Source organism: Coffea arabica, chromosome 10e (assembly GCF_036785885.1).
Source record: "Coffea arabica cultivar ET-39 chromosome 10e, Coffea Arabica ET-39 HiFi, whole genome shotgun sequence".
Taxonomy (NCBI): domain Eukaryota; kingdom Viridiplantae; phylum Streptophyta; class Magnoliopsida; order Gentianales; family Rubiaceae; genus Coffea; species Coffea arabica.
The window spans coordinates 41,527,288-41,549,784 of record NC_092328.1 but is presented as its reverse complement, the minus strand read 5'-3'; the positions used below and the strand labels follow the sequence as shown (position 1 = coordinate 41,549,784).

General features: G+C 36.0%; 1 protein-coding gene across 1 annotated transcript; it reads left to right on the top strand.

The window, feature by feature from the left end:
- Positions 1-5,926: 5,926 nt before the first annotated feature.
- LOC140015241 (uncharacterized) lies at positions 5,927-9,565 on the top strand. The gene has a single exon (XM_072067161.1). It carries the CDS (start codon positions 5,927-5,929, stop codon positions 9,563-9,565), a length of 3,639 nt encoding a protein of 1,212 aa, XP_071923262.1.
- The last annotated feature ends 12,932 nt before the right edge of the window (positions 9,566-22,497 follow it).

Sequence of the window (22,497 nt, the reverse complement as noted above, 5' to 3'; positions counted from 1 at the left end):
GGACTTTAGACCCTTATTTCGAGACAATTAAGAGTGAATAATATTTATATGAACATAAGTACATTAGAGGTTTAGTGCACTAGTGAACCAAACGCGTGAGAAATCGAGCCCTAAACGCACCAAACGAGCCCTAATGAGGGTTGACTTTGGAGTGAATTTACACTACTCATTTTAATCTTCTCTTGGAAGCTAACCTTGATCAAATTTCACTCTTTCTTCTCTCACCAACAGCCGGCCAGCCTTCCCTCTCTCTCACTCCCTTGCTTCAAAAATTTCTTCACCAAATTAACCACAAAACTTCAATCAATCTTCACCAAACTTGAAGACCATCTAGCAAACTACTTGGAGGTTGGATCTAGCTAACTAAAGGGCTGCATTTCACGGTTTCTTGGAGCCTCTTGAGGACCGAAAATTTCTGGTTTAAAGCTCTAAGGAGGTATAACTTCATCCTACACCTTAAACTTGGATTATGATGGTAGAAATACATCTTTAAGCTATTGCATGTGTATGGATGGCTTGATATTGTTGGAAAATTTGAAAAGTGGGCTCTATGAATTCCCACACTTGGGTTGTTGCTGAGTAGAGGATTAATGTTGGATTTAATGGTAGTTTAGTGGTTAAAATGATGGATTTATAGAGTATTGTTGTTGGAAACTCAAAGTTGAGGTCATGACAAGAAATTTCCGAAACTGCCCCTGTTTTGTTCGGCCATGATAAGGCCAATTTTTGGTGATTTATTGGCGTGAACCTGATGTTTATATGTTATGTTATATGTGTAAAAATTTTCATTGGAAAACATTAACGTTTAGATGGGCAAATGAATTTATTCGTGAACTAGGCAAGCTGAAAAATTATTTTCGGATAACCCTGTCCAGCGGTAGCATTTTGACCATAACTTTGTCCTCCGACGTCAAAATTGAGTGCCGTTGGTGGCATTCGAAACTAGACATCCATACCTTTCCAACGGTATAAAATGCGTATTCTGATTCCATGTGTAGGAGCCGAACCATTAGTTTTAATATAGCTATCCTGTCTCTCGGATCTGCTGGAATGGTTTGTAGAGGCAGCAACTTGAGGCTCAATTTCGAGCTGGTTGCTTGCCAAATTTCAGAATGTTTCCTTCTGTGAACTTTTAGTCCTATGAATTTATTTTCCAACGCCATAAACCATGCTCAATTCCGAGTTAAATTGACGGAGTTGTGACCAAAACAAGAGGACTGCCCTGTTTTGGAAAAACGTAATATTTGGACTGGTTTGGGACAAAACCCGGGAGCGATCTTATTAATTGAAATTTTTGATGCTAAACCATTACCAAAGGTATCACGGATGTATCTTAGACCTTTATTTCACAAATGAACCATGGTTGGATAGCTTTCTTGGTTAAACGACTTGAATTGGGAAATGAAAGTCAAAAGGCAGATTGCCTTAGAAATTTTCCGGAACTTTGGATGATTAGTTAACTGCCTTCCCGAGAGTATTTTTCCCTGAAATTTGATAGAGAGATACCTTTCATATAGGAGTAAAATACTGCCAATTTTGGTACGAATCCAAGTTCGTTTCGATACCTAATTAAATTTCTAGTGTTGGAGGTTCAAATCTGGAAATTCTTCTCCAGTCTTGAATTCCCCCAACTTTGAGCTACCGTATCTCGGTACTCGAAACTCCGATTCTTGATCCGTTTGCTTTTTTATAAACCTCAATTGCAACTCTAATTGATTTACAAATTTCAGAGGCCGGTTTACAACGTGTGAATCGTGCCGAATTTTCAAAGTTGGCCAAAATCCAACTTAATTCTGCCTTGTAAACCGAGTCTGTACCTTCAAGCTCATTTTTGAGCACTTTCCACTTCGATTCATGGAAAAGTGTCTTCTAGGAACTTATAGTACTTTCTAAGAGGTTTCCAGCGGTATAAATTTTTCCAATTCTCGACTTGTACCGAGTGAGTTACGATTTTTCAAAGATTCATAATAAAACTGAAATTTTCCAATTTCAAGGAAATAGAGTTTTTCAAGAACTCTTTATTCTTTTGATATTATCTAAACGTTTTATCCCCGATTTTCTAGATAAAGACTTAAATACTTTTGAACGTTATCAAACCCCACTCGAATCTCGATTTACGAGTAATTGAGGTTCATTTTCACGGAATTCCCTCGATTAATGCTAGTGAACGAATTATTCCTCGATATTTGGGATGTGAATGATGAATTCACTATTATTTGCTCAGGCACACACGAGGACCTTCAAGAGGATTCCCCGGTGGACGCTTGAACTTCCTTTGACCTTACTCACACCTAATATTTGGTGAGTGTCAGGTGTATGTAAACTTGTTACATGCTTAATTGTTATTAATGATTGAAAATCTTGAAAGTGGAGTCGAGTGTGTACTTTACCACACTTGTTCTCATTAGAAATGAAATTTTAATGATTGAAATGCATTGAATGAATGATTGAAATGCATTGAATGAATGAAATGTATTGGTATGCTAGCTGCATACGTCGTTGGAGTGAATCTCCTCGACACACAAGTGCACATGGGGGACGCCCAAATCTCATTGGCCGACCTTGGACTCGAGCCGGCATGGGCTTGGTCGGGAACCTTGGCGAACCATGAGATATATAAGTTTGACCTAATGAGAGGTCTTGCTTGGCATACTCGAATAGTATCGCCACAAACTAATGACAGGCGGGCCCGATACAGGGGTATGTAAGGTGAAAGGGGACAGGTTAAGTGGAGTTCTACGGACTAAACCTACCCGATTGACGGAGTGTCAATTCGTGGAGGTTATTGCTCGTGCAAGTGGAACTCAGCTCCTGAGAGCTACTATATCCTTGAATTGTTTCTGTTTACTTTTCCCGCTCGAATTGTTAATTATTGCAATATTATTGCTTGACTTGTAAATTGAGATTGTTATTTGAGCAATGTGCTTGCATGTGTGTTCTTGGCCTCACGAGCGTTTTGCTCACCCTGTAAATTTGTTTTCCTTAACAGGACTGGATCCGGGGACGTATTGGAGAAACCCTCTTGATGTACTTTTGTTTAGAGTTTCCGTCATCATTTTGTCTATGTCTCTTGGTTTTGGGTTGTACTTTTGTATTTGGAATGTAGCACTTGGGCATGAGATGAATTTGGGTTTAAAGTGTATTTTGAACACCCGATGTACGGGTTGGATAATAGATGACCATGGTTAACTTGAACGCTTCCGCATCACTGTATTTATGTTTTTGTACATGTGACTATTAGATTAGTTATAAGCTTCAATGTTTTGCGTGAGTCCTGGCGAGAGCTGGGCAGGCGTCCCGCAGATACCCTTTGGTTCGCCTTAGGGAGAAGTGGGGGCGTCACAACATCACCAAGATAAAAGCGTAGAATCATGGATCACCGTTTTATATTTATTAATGCCTTTGTTGTTGCCTTTATATTTCTTCAATCATAGTAGTTTATTTCTCATTTTCACTTCTTAGGTTTCTATTACTAATGGTTATACGTGGAATTCATGAAATTTCCTTTTCGTAGAATTGCAGCAAATGGATCATAAATTTCATGATGAATTGTGAAACTTCATATTTGAACACTTCAATCACATCAATAGGGAGTATTTCTTTCTTTATCTTGATTTTTCTTTTTACACATTGAGGATAATGTGTATTTTAAGTGTTGGGAGGAGGGAGAATTAAAATTATATACATTATATGTGATTAACTTGTTGGTTTAAAATATTGGACTTATGCTTGGAAATGTGATTATACTTAGAAATTTTTCAAACTTAGATTTGTTGGGAGGGAGTTCATCCGTTTATAAGAAAAAACTTTGTCAAAATTTTTGCAACATCTTGTCAAAATTTACAAAATTGCCCCAAAATATTTTCAATTTTTCAATTTTATCCAAGGACAATAAGTTCCATACCATTAGCAATTCAAATTCTTTGTAATTTTGAAATAAATATATGTGATTTGAAAATTTCTTTTCTCATTGACTTGAAATAGCAATTATGCGATTAGAATTTTTACATTTTTAGAAAAGTATATCGTGTAAAGTGGAGAAAATTATGCCTACATTTTGCATGTTTGATAAAATTTCTCCTCTTTACTTAATTTTACATAATCAAGTGATAAATATGGTCAATAGTTGCAATACTTTTCTCATGATTATTCTTCTGAGGAAAACTTTATTATCTTTGTTTATTTTAAAACGAAAACAAAAAAAAAAAGAAGAAGAAAAAAGAAAACAAAAGAGAATAAGAGCTGTTCTACTCCAGTGGTGCTTGTACTTAGTAATCGAGAATTTTCATCTAAAAATGTTGGCTTTCATGTAAAACGGTACTTGAATTAAGAATATGCAAAGCAACTTGAAAATGTGAAGTATCGAGTAACCAGCGATCTTTATCTAACAATGTCAATTTTCGCGTCAAAATGTAAATAAATCCCTCTTTAAACTTGAAAGAAAAAGATGATCATGGGTTTATGAAACATTTTTATTGACAATAGAAATTACTTGCTTGTGAAATTGGAAAAGGATGCGGAATTGAATTGAACTAGTTATAATTGATTCGTCTTTACTTAATATTATGAGTACTCGAACTTAATTGAGTGATTGCATAATGGTTATTTTCCTTATTTTGAGGAAATAAATTTGAATTGTGCACATATGTTTCATTTCAAAATATTAAATTATTGTTGGTTTGTATATCTTAATTGCTTGAGCACAAACAATAGTTCCAGTGTGGAGGAATTTGATAAGTGTATATTTTAAGCGTTTTAGGTATGTTTTATTATTTAGTTTTGGTGTATTTTATCCATTTTTATAGCTAATGAACTAAGTTTCTAGTGAAAGTATGCATTTTATGGTTAAAGTGTGAAGAATTGCATTTCTACGGACTATAATGGTGAAAACTTCATGTTTTTTTAGGTTTTAATGATTCAATCATCAAATGGAGTAAATTGGAAAGATAATTGGATGATTGTTGATGATTTCAAGTGATTTAAAAAGAATATGAAGTACAAATGTTCAAAAAATGAAATGCAACTTAGTATAAAAGAAATGGAGTTTGATAGTTTCAACACCTATTGGTATTTTGGCTATATTTTGAGTTACAAATATTGGATTGAGATGATTCCTGAATCATTTTAAATCTAACACATAGCTCTATATTTTGTATGAAGATATTGAAATCCAATTCATGAGTTTTTCTAGTTAAAATGTCAAAATACAGTCAGCCATCTTTTTGTTATCAAAAGTTGAAATAGAGAATTGACCAATCAAGGGTATTTTGGTCATTTATCAATCTACAGAGCTCCAAAATGGATTATTCTTGAGCATTGGAAAGTTAACTCAAAGTACTACAACTTTCATATTTATACAATAGCATTTCAGCCATCATCATCGAGAAAATATCAATGGAAATTGATGCAATAAAAAAAAGACAAAGTTGAAGATTGACCAGAATTGAGAAAACGTGCAAAAGAGGAAAATGTGGGATAATACGTGAGCTCCAACTCACGTATTCCAGAGGTCACGTATTCTTTCTAGTTTTCTGCAACTTGCTCATCAACTTGTTCTATATTTACATAACTTTTTCATTTATTCCCCAACTAAGAATTTCAGCTGTAGCTGTAAAGAAAAGTGTAGAGACTTGAAGAAGCAACTTTTAGTAATTTCAAGAGGCAAATTTGCCAACTAGAAACAACTCATTTTGATCTTGAATTCTCTATAAATAGGGGCCTTTGGAGGGCTTATTTGATAACTTTGGAAGATTAGAGATACTGCCAAAAATGTAGTCTTCACTAGTTTTTCTTAATTTATTAGTATAGTATAGTTAGTGCTGTTTTTCCTTCTTGTACTTATAGTTAGATTTGGATGAAGAATTAAGGAGCAAGATGGAGAGATTGTAATTCATATGATAAGGGTGATTGGGAGCTCCTTAATTTTATGTCCTCAGCAGGAGTGGGGGATGCCGGTTTTACGGGGTCGAGGTTTACATGGTGTAATAATAGGCAAGAGAGGGCTAGAATATGGAAGCGGCTTGATAGGGTTCTGTTAAATGACTTGGCTGTGCACTCAGAGCATGGTTTTGGGGTACAGCATCTGGGGAGGGACCCTTCGGATCATGCACCATTGCTAATTTCGGCCGTAACACGGCTTGATAATAAGCCAAAGCCGTTTCGCTTCCTGAATGTGTGGACGAAAAATACAGGATTACTAGATGTTATTGCCGAGAGTTGGGGTCAGCCGATGTCGGGGTCACCGCTACGTGTCTTATCGGAGAAATTGCGAGTTGTTAAGCAGGCTTTGAGGGCGTGGTCGAAGACAGAGTTTGGGGATATATTTGTTGCAGTTCGACAGGCGGAGAAGGCGGTGATGGAGGCGGAGGAGGACTATGATCATCATCCGTCGGATGCCAAGTGGGTGCGACTCCAAGAGGCAAGGGCCAGGTTGCGGAACAATCTTACTATTGAGGAGGGTTTTTGGAAGCAGAAGGCTAGGGTCAAGTGGGCTGTTGAGGGTGACAAGAATTCAAAGTACTTCCATGATATAGTAGCTGAGAAGCGAAGAAAGGCTATCATACACCGCATTCGAAAGGCAAACGGAGAATGGGTGGATTCTGAGGGTCAGATAGGGTGCGAAGCGGTATCATTCTTCCAGGATTTGTTCACCGCAGAGGCGAGTGTTCAACCACAGGACTTCCTGCGGGTAATTCCGAGATTGGTATCTGAGCAGGATAATCTGATGCTGACAGAGGCTCCGACGTTGCATGAGGTAAAGGAAGTTATTTTCTCAATGGATGGAGAGAGTGCAGCGGGGCCCGATGGATTCACAGGGAAGTTTTTCACCTTTGCTTGGGAGGTTGTTGCGGCAGATGTGTATGCAGGGGTGGTCAGTTTCTTCTGTGGTGCGGAATTGCCGAGAGGGGTTGCTGCTACTTCTATTGTGCTAATTCCGAAGGTGCAATGCCCACAGGATTTCTCACAGTTCCGACCGATCAGTCTTTGTAATTTTATCAATAAAATTATTTCCAAGGTTTTGGCTGATAGGCTTGCAAGGATTCTTCCACAAATTATCTCCCCACAACAAAGTGGATTTGTTCAGGGAAGGTTGATTTCGGATAGTTTTCTTCTCGCGCAAGAATTAGTTACAGATATGAAGAGAGGGAACCGTGGGGGTAATGTGATCCTCAAGCTGGATATGATGAAGGCATATGATCGAGTCTCATGGCCCTTCCTGCTGCAAGTTATGCGCCGATTTGGCTTCAGTGAGACCTGGATTGACATGATTTGGAGGTTAATCTCCAATGTCTGGTTCTCGGTAATTGTAAATGGACTTCCCCAAGGTTTTTTCAAAGCCACGCGCGGGTTGAGACAAGGAGACCCTATCTCTCCGGCTTTATTTGTGATTGGGGCTGAAGTGCTATCGAGGGATTTGAACGAGCTACCAGGGCGGAGGAATTTTAATCCTTTTAAGGTTCCAGTGGGCTGTCCAGCCATAACCCACTTGGCTTATGCTGATGATGTGATAGTGTTTACTAGTGGTCTGAAGCTGTCACTACAGATGGTCATGGGGGCGTTGGAGGAATATTGTGCGGTTTCAGGGCAGAAGATTAATCATCAGAAGAGCTGTTTCCTGGTTCATCCGAGGTTGCAGTCCCAGCGTAGGATTTTGATTGGGCAACTAACAGGCTTCCGACAAAGGAATTTCCCAATTAAATACTTAGGTTGCCCTCTGTATGTGGGACGGATGAAGAAAGAGTATTATGCTGATATTGTTCACTCCGTTACCTGCAAAATTTTGTCCTGGAAGCACAGGACTTTATCTTCTGGAGGCAGGATTGTCCTTATAAAGAGCGTCCTTGCATCCATGCCGATTCATTTGCTAGCCGCGGCTTACCCACCTAAGGGAGTCTTAAGGGAGTTGGAGAAGATTTTTGCTAATTTCCTTTGGGGCTCATCGGATTGGGGTCCTAAGTTTCACTGGTTGTCTTGGGTCGATCTTTGTCAGCCTTATAATGAAGGGGGGATTGGTATTAGGCGGCTCAATGAGATTTTTGATGCATTCTCAGTCAAACTATGGTGGCTTTTTAGACAGAAAAGGTCGTTATGGGCAGAGTTCATGTGGGCAAAATATTGCGGGAATCTCCATCCTTGTCTGGCTGAGGCGGGCCCGAGGGGCTCAGCTACGTGGCGGCGGATGCGATCGGTGCAGCGGGTGGCTGACGAGCACATTGCATGGATTGTTAGAGAGGGGATGATGGACTTTTGGCATGATAATTGGTTGGGTACCGGGGCCTTGTGTCAGACAGTAGATGTCTTTCTTGAGCATCGGGTGCAGGACTTCGTTGATGATCAGGGGTGGAAGGCACGGGAGCTCCGGCAAGTTCTAGAACCCGGTTTGATGCAGCGTGTTTTAGATACGCGGCCGCCTGACATGAATGGCTGCGACTCGATGGTATGGTCTCTTACGAACACTGGTAAGTTTACTGTTTCGTCAGCTTATGCGGTTATACGACAGGAAAACAATCGGTCCTGGTTGGCCTCATATGTCTGGCATAAAAGTCTTCCTTTTAAAATTTCCTTCTTCATGCTCCGACTGTTATCTTCTAAGCTTCCTCTTCAAGAGTGTTTGCGGAGGCTTGGGATACAGGGTCCTTCCAGGTGCTGCTGCTGTGGGTCACCCCAAACGGAGGGGTTGGATCATGTATTCTGCACTGGTGACCTTGCCATGCAGGTATGGGGCTATTTTGAGACTCAGGCTGTTGATTCGTCAGTTTGCACGACTCGGCATAGGGTCCTGAGATGGTGGTTACGGCCTTCCAACAACCGGTTCTTGCGTTATATTTTTCGGTTTGTCCCGTCGTTGATTTGTTGGGAGTTATGGAGGGCAAGGAATAGTGCTGTTTTTGAAGGAAGGGGGGCAGGGTGTGAAGGAGTTGTGCGGAAGGTCCTCCAACATCTGGGGGATCTGTTTCATGGGCAATTCCCGGGTGTACGAGTGTCGTTTCTGTCCTGGAGAGAGTGTTGTGACTTCTTGGTCAGGCAACAGCGGCAATTTGCGGTTGTACCGGTGAGCTGGGTGGCTCCAGGTGGTGGGTGTAAGATTAATTCAGATGGGTGTTCGAAAGGAAATCCGGGGCTCAGTGGTGGGGGTGGAGTCTTACGAGATGAGCAAGGCAATTTTTTAGTGGGGTACTCTTGTTTTTTTGGCAGGTTGACGAGCTTACACCCGGAACTTAAAGCTCTGCTTTTTGGAGTCAGATTGTGTTTGGAGAGAGGATACACGGACTTGCACATTGAAGCGGATTCGCTTGTTTTGATCAATATGGTGCAGGGGATTTATGCGTGCCCATGGAGGTTGCAACAGGATATGGAGGAATTGATGACCTACAGGCCCCACTTCCGTGGCATTTCGCACTGTTATAGGGAGGTGAATAGACCAGCGGATACACTAGCAAATATTGGGGTGGAGCTAATGAGAGACTGCATTTTTGATAGTTTTGCTATGTTGCCAAAAATGGCTAGGGGGAATATTAGGATGGATAGGTTAGGCCTCCCGAGCTTTCGGGCTAGGCTCCGCTGACTCAACGGATGTTAAACGATGCGATGGGCTTTTCTGCTTGGTGGAATAAAATAAATGATTAAAAAAAAAACAAAAAACAAAAAAAAACAAAAAAAAAACTAGCCTTTTCAAAAATTAAGGCTACAAGTCATATGAAAAGCAGCCATAAAAGTAATATGAAAATTCATATGAAAAGCCATGAAATCAGTATCATATATCAAGAAAAGTAATATGTAAAGCAGCCACGAAATGAACATGAAATTAACCATGAAAGCAGTTTCCTAAAATCCAAAAAAGCCATATGTAAAGCAGCCATGAAATTAACCATGAAATCAATAGAAATTAAAGAGGAGAGACTTCAACAAATGCACTAGCAATCAACAAATGTTAATACCAACTGATGGTTAATACCAACAAATGCACTAGCAATCACTTGGTGCAAGTTGGAACTGCAACAACTGCATAATCCCTATTCTTTTTGCTTCCTTTCTGTTTCTCTCTATTTGTCATTTTCTATTTTCAGGGACTTTGGTTAGGGAATTAAAGGCCCCATTAGAGAGGGGATTTGGTTACACTTATGAGAGAATCTAATACAGACTGGATGTATTAACCATATATATAAAATAGACCATTTTTTTTTATTAGAATTTGTTCTTTTCAGTTTTTGACCATCTATAAGACTATGAAATGAAAGATAACCACCCCTGAATGTATTATATATATAAACTAGAGAACTTTTATCATACATTGTAAAAAATTTTGGATTTACCTTTAGTCTTTGCAATTTTTACGAAACAATGGCTTTCTCCAGTGGCTCCAAAAGTTTTAATAACCATTTCTTTTTATTTTTTTGGTCCTATGGGGGAAAGAATAAACCATTCTTTACAGCCATATAAACCCAAAAGGTCTAAAGAAAAAGCAAAATTTCTGTTTGCTGGCATTCTAACATCTTGATAACAAAAAATTGAATAATCAAGTTAAGAGAATAGAATAGCAAAGAATTTATTCCTTTTTCTCTGTTTTGCTGTGGTATATGTTAAAACTTTGCTGTTATATATTTCATATAAAATGTCATGCAGTTCTTTTTCTTACCTTTTTCAGAGCAGTTTGAAAATCATGTGCCATATTTTGAGTCTTGGTTCCAATAAAAAGAGGAAAAAAATTCCTTTTTGTAGTTAAAAATAATTGAGAATTAATGACGTAGCTGCAATTTCAGCACCTGAACTTCAACATGTTATGTTATCCTTTGTTTCTACATTCATTTATTGATGATTGAATATTATCTACTGTTGCTATAAACTCACAATAGAAAAAAAAAATACAATTAATCTGCTGAGATGGAAAAGAAATTGCTCCAGTATTTAGTTTTAGGGTGAAAATGATAATTATTAAATGGATACACTTGATGGAAATTTGTTCATCTTTCATTTGAGTCAATTTTATTTTGAACTTTTCCCCTCTAAAAATATCCCTCCATGTAGTAACATCTTCTCAGGTTCTTTCTTCTTTATATTTTCTCCCTCCCAGATAAAATTAAAAGATGTTAAAGCCAGATACCTCTACGATGTTATGGAACAAAGTCAATAAAAGAAGAACCGTACACAGAAATTTCTCAAGATACAAACTGAAAATGCAACATTTCAGAAGCCCAAATTGCCTCGGATAATGGCAAGGAAATGAAGCCTTTCGGGGGCAGGACAGAAACCATTGGATAATGAGCTAACAAAAACAGGGGAAAATTAAAATGTTGGTTCGAAAATGGCAAGGAAATGAAGAACAAAGGGGGAATACAGATATGAAAATCTTAACTATTACAAAAGATTAACCATTGTATGACTAAACACACATTGCACAACATGTTAACGGCAATTGAAACCCCAAAACAGTTTTCTGGCCAGTTCCCAAACGTGCAAAATTCTAGTAAAGTGCATGCTTGATTACCACAGAGAGAGAGAGAGAGAGAGAGAGAGAGAGAGAGAACCAGAGAGTAAATTACATGGTATGGCATAAAGTACATTTAAAACAGCCAAATAAATTAGGCAAATCAGTCAAGTTCTCTTCCCCTTAAGGAAGCAATTAAATGGCACGACAAATTGTTTAATTTCTCTTTCATCCAACCAAATTAATGCAGTAAAAAAATGTTCGCATTTCATAGCTCCTCAAAGAAAGCCGGTTCTGACCATCCTAATCACAAAAAGGTTCCATCAAAATATAAAGCAAGCAATTTTTGGTTTAATCAGTCCAAATTTCTCGAAAACAGTGAAAAAATCCACAAATGAAAAAAAAATTCTTGGATGAACCCTAACACTGTTCATACTCCAGATCACAAGTGTTTCGGATGCGATTTGGCCAAGAGTATTACCTTCCCCACTGCTAATTAACAATCTAGTTCATAAATTAGTCTTTACAATAGAAGGCTGAGCAGCTTTTGAAAGCAAAAAAAAAAAAAAACACATACCGCACAATTAGCTGAAGAGGGGGTCGGAGAAAAGTCTAAGCTGAAGTCGCGGAATGAGGAGGGAGCTTGGAAGTGTTCTGACTTCGCTTCTTCGGCGAGCTTGACCTGAAGATTGGCACTCGTCAATGGTGCTTTAGAGGAGCATTTTGCGGAAGCAGAAGGTGTTTGAGGTCCAGAGTTTTTTGGTGTTCACCATAGGAAGGAAAGACTGAGAATGAAATTTGTCTAAGTGTTGGAAGAGAGAAGCGGCGAGACTTTTGTTTGTCTGTGAACAACCAAAAACGACGTCGTTTTGTAGAGATTTCAGCCACCCGCCTCGCGCCTCTTTCAGATTTCAGACTGGCGCTCTTTTTTTTTTGGAATCTAAGCACGTCTTTGAGATTCCAGGATTCACGCCTTTAGCTTCATACATCTTTTTTCTTTTTTTTTTCCCTGGTCAAATTTTTTTTTTTAGGTTTCTTTTTTCATACTTAATCTCTTTTTTTTTCCTTAATCTCATCTATAAATATCAAATAAATTATTTGATATTGGTTTCTTTTTTGTGCATGTATATATATGTGTGCTTGTTTGTGTCTATATACATCTTTTTGGGTTTGGACAACTCAATATACAAATTATTTAAGAAATTACCTTACAATAAAATTTACACAATAAAACATGTTTCAAAAATTTAACATGCATAGAATTGCTTATATACAGTATAGCACTTCTTACTCATGCTTATCCTACTCTTTGTCTATTACTTAGTTTTTATAATAAATTAAAAGAAACATGTAATCAAATATTCTGTTAAATGCGTTACAACTCTCAATCTTATTGCACGACAGATATTTTACTGAATAATTTTAATTTTGTATATACCCATTCCATATGAAAATAATTATTACTTATGATGTATTACACGTTATACTAATCTTTCATAGTGCTAACATTAGACTACAAATTATATTCAATTACACTTTTTCAAATTATTTCAGTTATTGATTTTTGGGGGTTGTTATAAGTAATAATAAACAATTCATGAAAAAATTTTTATGCTCAGACATGTCTATTATGTCAACTTAGCAAAAATTACAAATATCTAAAACTAGTTTGTTATTATATCATTTGCATTTTGCTAATACGTAATGAATAGGGGCTAAATTATAAAATTAGGGTGTCATATCTTCTGTGCTTTTGCTCATATAAAAGAATTGGTGGCTAAATAATAAAATTAGGGTGCCATAGTAGAATTAGTGAAATTTGATGAAAATACTATAGAATTGCTTATATACAGTATAGCACTTCTTACTCATGCTTATCCTACTCTTTGTCTATTACTTAGTTTTTATAATAAATTAAAAGAAACATGTAATCAAATATTCTGTTAAATGCATTACAACTCTCAATCTTATTGCACGACAGATATTTTACTGAATAATTTTAATTTCGTATATACCCATTCCATATGAAAATAATTATTACTTATGATGTATTACACGTTATACTAATCTTTCACAGTGCTAACATTAGACTACAAATTATATTCTATTACACTTTTTCAAATTATTTCAGTTATTGATTTTTGGGGGTTGTTATAAGTAATAATAAACAATTCATGAAAAAAATTTTATGCTCAGACATGTCTATTATGTCAACTTAGCAAAAATTACAAATATCTAAAACTAGTTTGTTATTATATCATTTGCATTTTGCTAATATGTAATGAATAGGGGCTAAATTATAAAATTAGGGTGTCATATCTTCTGTTCTTTTGCTCATATAAAAGAATTGGGGGCTAAATAATAAAATTAGGGTGCCATAGTAGAATTAGTGAAATTTGATGAAAATACTATAGAATTGCTTATATACAGTATAGCACTTCTTACTCATGCTTATCCTACTCTTTGTCTATTACTTAGTTTTTATAATAAATTAAAAGAAACACGTAATCAAATATTCTGTTAAATGTGTTACAACTCTCAATCTTATTGCACGACAGATATTTTATTGAATAATTTTAATTTCGTATATACCCATTCCATATGAAAATAATTATTACTTATGATGTATTACACGTTATACTAATCTTTCACAGTGCTAACATTAGACTACAAATTATATTCTATTACACTTTTTCAAATTATTTCAGTTATTGATTTTTGGGGGTTGTTATAAGTAATAATAAACAATTCATGAAAAAATTTTTATGCTCAGACATGTCTATTATGTCAACTTAGCAAAAATTACAAATATCTAAAAATAGTTTGTTATTATATCATTTGCATTTTGTTAATACATAATGAATAGGGGCTAAATTATAAAATTAGGGTGTCATATCTTCGGTGCTTTTGCTAATATAAAAGAATTGGGGGCTAAAAAATAAAATTAGGGTGTCATAGTAGAATTAGTGAAAGTTGATGAAAATACTGTAGTATACAGTGATGCAAAAAGTTGTCACAAAATTGGAACCGGGTAGACTTTTAATGACAACAAGTTATGTTGTCACTGTAGAGAGAGCGTTTGTGACGACTTTACTTGAGTTATCATAAAATCATTTCCCGCGGCATCAAATGAGATGCGCGCCAACTATTTCGTGACGAGTTGAGAATGACAACTTCCAATTTTGTCACTGATTATGCTTGTGCTGTACTCATCTGTGATGACACCTAATGTCGTCACTGAATTAGGTTATCTGTGACAAGATTTTTGTTGTCACATAAATTTTTGTCACTGAAAAATATATTTCTTGTAGTGACTGTCAGTGTATACACTATCACCATTAGATATATGATCAAATTTAAATTTTACACATGTATCATATATATAAGGGTTAATTACATTTACCTCCCTTATAGTTTAGCCAAACTACAAATCAAACCTTGAGATTTGGCCAAATAACTCTAAGCCCCCTGTCAGTGACGCCTTCCAAACTCTTTAGACAGAAAGAACGAAATGTCAAAACTGCCATCCCTTGGAAAATGTTAAACCCAATCCATCCAAATTCGTACTTGACAGTCACCATCGTATACCCTCTCCTTTCATTCTTTTTTTATGTCTCTTTTTATCCCTCGTACGGTTTCATCTTCCTATAACCCATTTGGCTAACATCTGCATTAGATACACTATGACATTTTTCCTCTTTTCTCCACCCTCCATCGCTGCCTTCTCTTCTCCACAAGCCACACTATCTCATGAGACAAGAAGAAAACGTATCCATACCTAATTTCCAAATCCATGAACAGATGGGCATGTATTGGCACTTTGGTTTGAGATCCAAGGATTTGAAATCCCATGACTTGGTTAATCACTTCGATCCTCACAATTTAATTTTAGCCATGCAAATATCAAGATCTAGTGTGTTGTATGGGTTAATAAATTCATTGTTGTTATTTATTTTCTGGTTGGGGATTTTGGTTGGATTTTAGTGTTGTAAGTATTTGCTTGGGAATTTGCTGATGCTTGTAAAGCAACATTTTGAGAATCCCTGTGATTGTGTTTCTAAAACTTTATCTACCTAACAAATAAAGTAAAGAATTTTAATTGGGGTTGAATATGAAAAGGAAGAATATGGATTGGGTGGTGCATGGCAGCGGCAATAAAGCTGCAAGCGCTGCTGCATAACCTTTGGGTTGTTTTGAAGGGTCCAAGTTAGAGCTGATGAATATTTTGGGAATTTAAATGCTTATTTTCGTTGTCATGGTCAAGGAAACAAGCAGTCAACGTATCTTGACTAACGGAATGGGGTCTTTTGTTATGATATTTTGAGTTTCAAGGGTTGTCCTGTTATTTGGCCAAATGTCAAGATCTAATTTGTAATATGGCTAAATCTCAAGAGAGGTAAATGTAATTAATCCTATATCTAACGGTGATAGTGTATACATTGATAGTATATCTAAAATTAATCCATTTAGTGAATGCTTGATTGAGAGGTTTTGTGCTTAAATTTATACTAGGCTTGGTGCCCCGCGGCTTCCGCGGGGTGTCCATTATTAAATATAGTAGGGTAATGAAAGATTTATTTAATAGTATAGATTTATAGTATTTTGTATGATAATGGAGTTGGAAGAGTGGTTAGAGTATTGATATATTGGATTGATTTATTGATAAATAAATATAGTAAAATTGGTTTGATTAATAGAATTCGAATAAATAAAGAATAATATTGATTTTGAGAGTTGAGAGATTTGATATATTAATAGTTTATTGGTGAATGGATATTATTGAAGGTAAGGTGATGTGTATAAATTTTTATATAAGAAATAAAAATTATTGGATATGAAAATTATAGAGTTTAATTAGTGGTATTTGAGTAGAAATTTTTTTTTTGATGAAAATAAGACAATAAATTGAATGAGTGGTTTATAATTTTGGAAATTAAAGAATTAGAATATCGCTTTAGTAAAACTGATATCATTGCTTTTAAAGTACAACTAATAGAACAATAGTGAAAAAAATGAAAACAAAACAAGGAAAAACAGAAAAAAGTACTACTGGCTGAGAATACTAATTCAAGCATTCTAAAAATCAAAAAGGAAAAAAAATACATGTAGTTGGTATATATAGTTGGTATATATAGTTGGTATTGAAAATAGAGAGGATTTAAGGGATATATAGTTGGTATGTGTAAGAAAGTACAAGGGAGATGGTTAATTATGATTGTTGGATAAAGTCTCTACTGAAGAGTTGGATATCATAGTTGTTTTCGTTGAGTAGGGTAAAGAGGATAACACTTCCTTCGTGCAGGAAGTGTTTTTGTGTGAAGTCTGGCCAGCCTTCTGTTATTTCTATTCCTTCGATCCGGAAGATCCATCGAGTTTTAGCATGATAGCAGTTGATGATTCCTATGTCATTTGTTTGTATGTGCGATGGTATATCGCCAATAAGTACCTGAGATAGAAAATAGGGGAAAAATGGAACTGAATATGAAATGAGAGGAGTAGTATGTTGTATGTATTATATTGAATGGAATGTAATTAGTATGAAACTAACCAGAGATTCGAGATCGTTTGGTGTTAGCATTATATAAAATGAGAAATGGGTCATTAGTCTCTCCTGTTCGGTGTATAGTTCTGTAGTTATAAGAAATGGAAGGGTCAGTGTGTTTTGTAAGAAAGAGGTAAGATTGTTTTATGGAAAAGGAATTGCTTACTGCATCCAGTGGATGATTGTGAATGATTGAGAAGGATGTTCCATTCATGACAAGCTAAGCAGTTATTTTGATTATAGATGGCAACTCTGAAGACCATACATCCTATGTGCAAAAGTCGAAGAATGGAGTGATGTTGTAGATTATGGTCTTGTATGAATTTGTTCCATCCAGATAGTTGAAAGCTGGTATCCAGTTTGATGAACCATGTGCGATTTCCATTTCGTATAATCATTGTGTTTGTCCAGTAATTTCTTAAATGTGGATAAAACGATGGATTGATTCTCTGCAATGAATAGAATTGATTATAGTATAAAATCTGTGGAAATTAAGATGTATAAGTATGAGGCATATTAGTTTACCAATCCTTCTGGGAATGCTTGGTTATATTCGATGAGAAATGAGGTTGGCGGTGAACCTGAGATTGTGATAGATGGATATTTTATTGTTGGTCAGTGGAAAATAAATGGGCTATTTATTAGTGAATAGGGAGTTAAATATACAATTTTTGAATATAAAAAGAAGAAACTTACTTGATATCAATTCTGTTGGTGGATAGTCAGATATGAACGATGCAAGCCAATTTGCAGCGTCGAAGTGTGACGACCAATGTTGAAGAGGGGGTTCAATGAATCTGGAACCTATAGCTCTTTTGAAGTTGGGACTTATTTGATATGTAAAGATGTTATTGGATATTAGGGTGGCTTGGATTACTTGAAGTGCTTGTCCATTGATAGTATGAAGGTAAAATAAGCAAGTTATCAAGTGATCATTTTCTTCTATTGTTTCTATTGTCCAATCTATAAAAGTTGGTATTGCCATGAGTTTTTTGGGATTTTGGGGCTTTGGTTATGGGTATTGATTATATTTATAGTGATTTTTATTGGTGTATAATATATTATATGAGTGATGTACTTTTTATGTTATCTAGATATGTTTTTATGTGTTAGTTGTCAGACATGTGAAGATACAGTAATATGTTAAAAGAAAACAGGAATTTTTTATTTTGTGTTGGTAGTATTGTGATGAAACTGTTGTCATGTGAATACATAGTTATGGTCGGATGCATCAGACGTATTGGAAGTAAGAAAACTGATAAGTTAATATAAGTAGGGTGCTATATTGATCCTGGAGTTTTACATGTGGTTCATGCACTATCAAACAAAAATATATGTTGTTTTTTTTGCTTTAGTTTGTACATAAAGCAGATGACAACAAAATATGATTGACAGCTACAGGGAATCAAAAGTATGGATATGGATGGAGAGTTGGCTGGAGGCAGTTGTTTGAAGACCATGCGATTGCTGAGATGGTGGAATTCATATGATCTTCTGATGTTTAGATTCGCTGTCAAATTGTTCATCTAAGCTGCATTTGGCAGATGGTGGTGCTATTGGAGTGTCAGATTCAGGATAACCTGCCGCTTGAGATGTAGAAGATCCAGCTGAAGTAGTGTTTTTGTAAATTGGAGAGGGAGTGACAGCAGGTGGAGACTGATCAGTTGGGGTGGCTGGGGTTATAAGTTCCTGAGATGGAGCTATTGTGTGAATCAATTCTTCTGCTTCTGATTGTGGTGTTTTTTGCTCAGTTATGTGCTGGAGAAGAGGATGGGCTGATGATTTATCAAGAAGAAAAGCTGTGAGAAAATAGAGGGGTGTAAATTGTCTGTGAGATGGTAGATATGATCTTATCTCACAAAGCAATGATTGCTGCTGAATCCTTTCATTGATAACGTTAATAGGAATTGGGATTTTCTGCATTATTGAAAAGAAATGTATACTGAGTAAGGAAAAAAATGAAGCATATTAAATGTTTTGTTTATAAGTAATAATGATTTGATAGATACCTGGATATATCTGTCATAGATTTCAGTAGCAGTCATGTCAAGGAGAGTTTCTGCATATTTTTCTTCGACAGTAACAGTTAGGTAGCCGGTGTCATCGTGTATGTTGAGCTGGAGCTTTGCTCTGTAAAAGTGAGAAGAATAAGATTGAGATGCTGTTTATTGGAAGCAATGTAAAAGAACAGTTATGTAATTGATTCAAGTGAAATGGATACTTTGGTTTTGGCTTTTTGTCCTTTGTTTCACAGAAGCTGCAGTCAAATTCAATATCCATCATTGCTCCTGTTGATTTGCTACATGTAGCACAGCTAGGAACAAAAAATTTCTGCTCAAAGTTGGCTATCAATGGAGTTCCTTTGATCCAAAAGTTTTTGATCTATTTAAAGGCAAAAAAGTTGCAAATCATGATTTTTGTCAGTAAATTATTTATGTAAATTTTTGGTAGCAGAGCATGGAATAAAAAAATGTACTTTACCAGTTCTGAAGAGCCAAGAATTTGTGAGATTGGCCTTATTTGAGTGTGCACTGGAGCAACTACTTTTTGATTCATTTTTTCATAGAGCCTTTGACTGATGACTTTTTCAATATATGCTTTATTTTCGTCACACCTGTGATATTTATGGAATTTTTTGGAATGGTTATATTTATTTGTGAATATGAAAGTGTTTGTGTCTAAGAGCAGGAAATAAAGGGATACATACCAGACTTGGAGTGATGCTGCCTCCTGTAGTGGTGGATCAGTGACAATTGTGGTATTGGGACGAGTAGCAATGTCAATTCCTTGAGTTGTTATTTGCAGAGAGGTCAAAATAAGACAAAAGAAGGTATTTGATTAGATAAATGATTTTGTATGAGTTAATTAAGTTATGATTTTAATGAAAAGCAATATATTAACCATGATATGTTGTGATCTTTGGCCGGACAAGTAGAACTATTGGACATGTGTGAATAGTATTCATGAGCTGAATTCCTTCAATATAGACATATGGTTCCCACATGGTGAAGATCATGGGTCTACATCTGAAATATATAGATATCAATGTGCAAGAGAGATAATTTATTACATGGATAATTAGTCATGTGAAAAACAGAGAATTTAGTAGATAGATAAGTGGTTGAATGAAGATATGGTGTATGTGGAAACATGTTGAAGAAGAAAAAAAGTTGGAAATTTACTCAGCATTAACAGCGACAAATCTGCGAATTGTGCGTGGTCCTTTTACTGTTGGTATAATAGATTCTGGAAATCCTTGAATTAGAGCACAAAGAAGATCTGCAGAGATAAAATGATTTGATAAATAGAGAGTGTAAGTGCAGAAAAAGTTAAGGTATATATGATTGTATTGAATGAATGATAATAGTAAATGTATGTTTACTGTATCTGATGGAATCATTGTTTTTATATTTGTCAAGATCCCAGAAGGAAGTTATTGGGAACCGATTGTGGAGGTTCAACTCATTCTGTTTCTGTGCTTGCTTGATGAAAGTTGTTTTGCTGATGGTTAGTTGCCATGATACAGATCCAGCTTGGTTTCTTTGATCAGTGATGGCTGAAATAGCAGCATTGCCAATGTAATAGGTACAGTAAAGATCAAGTTTGGTATTTGCATAGTTCACATCTCTGGTAAAAGCAATTGCCTGGATTGATTCATTCTGGAAAGAAAGCAGTGATCAATTGGTTAATAAGTTCCTGATAAATGAAGTTAAAAATTGATAATAGATGAATAGGGAATGGTATAGTGATATAATTGAAAGTGTTTGTTAATTTCATGGATAATTATCATAGTAAAGAGTAATGACAATATTTAGTTCTATGGCTGATATGTTTTTTATGGAAGGAATTTGTAATATGGAATTCACATGTTCATCTGCAAACATGAAACGCTGGAATGTGTTTTGGTCTTTTCCTCTGAAGATGTTTGTTTTTTCAATAAGGATGACTTTTATGATCCAGTCATTTGATTTGTCTGTCAGGTTGCTGATAGTAGTGCACTTGTCTTCCATATCTGTAACATGAAATATAAAGAATATATTATTAGCCATAGAGATATGTAAATATATAGAGTAATAAATATAGGCATTTGGAATTAAAGACATGTAAGTTGAATACTTAATCATGAGCTGCAGCTGCCAAAATTTCCTGATAAACTACATTGCGTGTGCAATCATTCGATAGAGAATCAGAAGAAACAGGTCTAAGCAGAATTTAACATTATCAGCACTTTTAGCTCTTGATAGTGCAACATACAATTGACCATGTGAAAATACTGGTTCTTTCAAATATAATCCTACAAAATCAAGTGTTTGTCCTTGTGATTTGTTAATTGTCATGGCAAAGCACAATGAAATTGGAAATTGAGTGCGTTTGAAGGGTATTGGGTATGATTCATCATTGGAGCTATGTAATGGAATCCGGCGAATGAAAACTTGTTTACCAGAATGAATTCCAACAGAAATTTCAGCATGAATAACATTTTTGTTGAAATTCAAACAAATCAAACGTGTTCCATTGCATAATCCTTCTGCAGGATTGAGATTTCTTAGGAGTATAACTGGGCAATTTCGCTTCAATATCAGTTCATGTGGGGGTAGTCCTAGAGGGTGAATAGTATTTAAGAAATCACCATGATCGGCTTGCTTGCTTGGATCTATGGTTTGATCGAAACTGATGTATTTGACTTCTTCTCCAGGGAACTTCTGGATCAACATTTGATTGACTTCATGTACAATATCATTTGTTGTGCTGAGAATGACTCTATTAATAACTGTAGAATTACCAGGTAGAAAGCTGGACAAGGATGGATAAACTGCATTGATGAGGGTGTCTAAGGATGGCTGATCATCAATAAAAGGAATGATCGTATGAGAAGGCAACTTTACTTTGTCATCTACAATGACTTGCTGTGTGCCATTTCCAATGTTTAGAAGAAAATCTGAAAATGATGGATCCAAAGATGCTCTCATATTCTCAGTTAGGTGGATTTTTTCAAGCTGAGGCCAGACATATGAATTGATAAGTGATGCAGAAATGTAATCTTCCTTTTGACCTTTCCTTACAACTGGTAGAGTTTGTCGGAAATCTCCGCCAAAGTTGATTTTTCCACCAAAGATCTGATCACAATTCAACAAGTCTCTGAGTAATCTATCAAACGATTCAATTGCAAATTTTTTGGCCATTGCTGCTTCATCCCATATTATGAGTTTTGCAGTCTTGATTAGTTGAGATACGGCACTTTGTTTAGAAAGATTGCATGTGCTGTTAGCTTCATGATGAAGTGGAATCTTGAAGCGTGAGTGAGCAGTACGACCTCCTGGAAGTATTGATGCAGCTGCTCCTGATGTTGCAGTTGCTAATGCAATGTCACCTTTTGATCTGATTGTTGCCAGCAGTGCTTTATAAAGGAAAGATTTTCCTGTGCCACCAGGACCATTAATGAAGAATGCAGCTGATGTATTTGCATTGACTTTTTGCATTATTTTGTCAAATGCAGATTGTTGTCCAGGATTTAACATAGAAACTGCTG

Bases quoted from the DNA above. Each gene is read 5' to 3' on its own strand.
- LOC140015241 (XM_072067161.1), top strand. From the start codon at position 5,927: ATGTCCTCAGCAGGAGTGGGGGATGCCGGTTTTACGGGGTCGAGGTTT.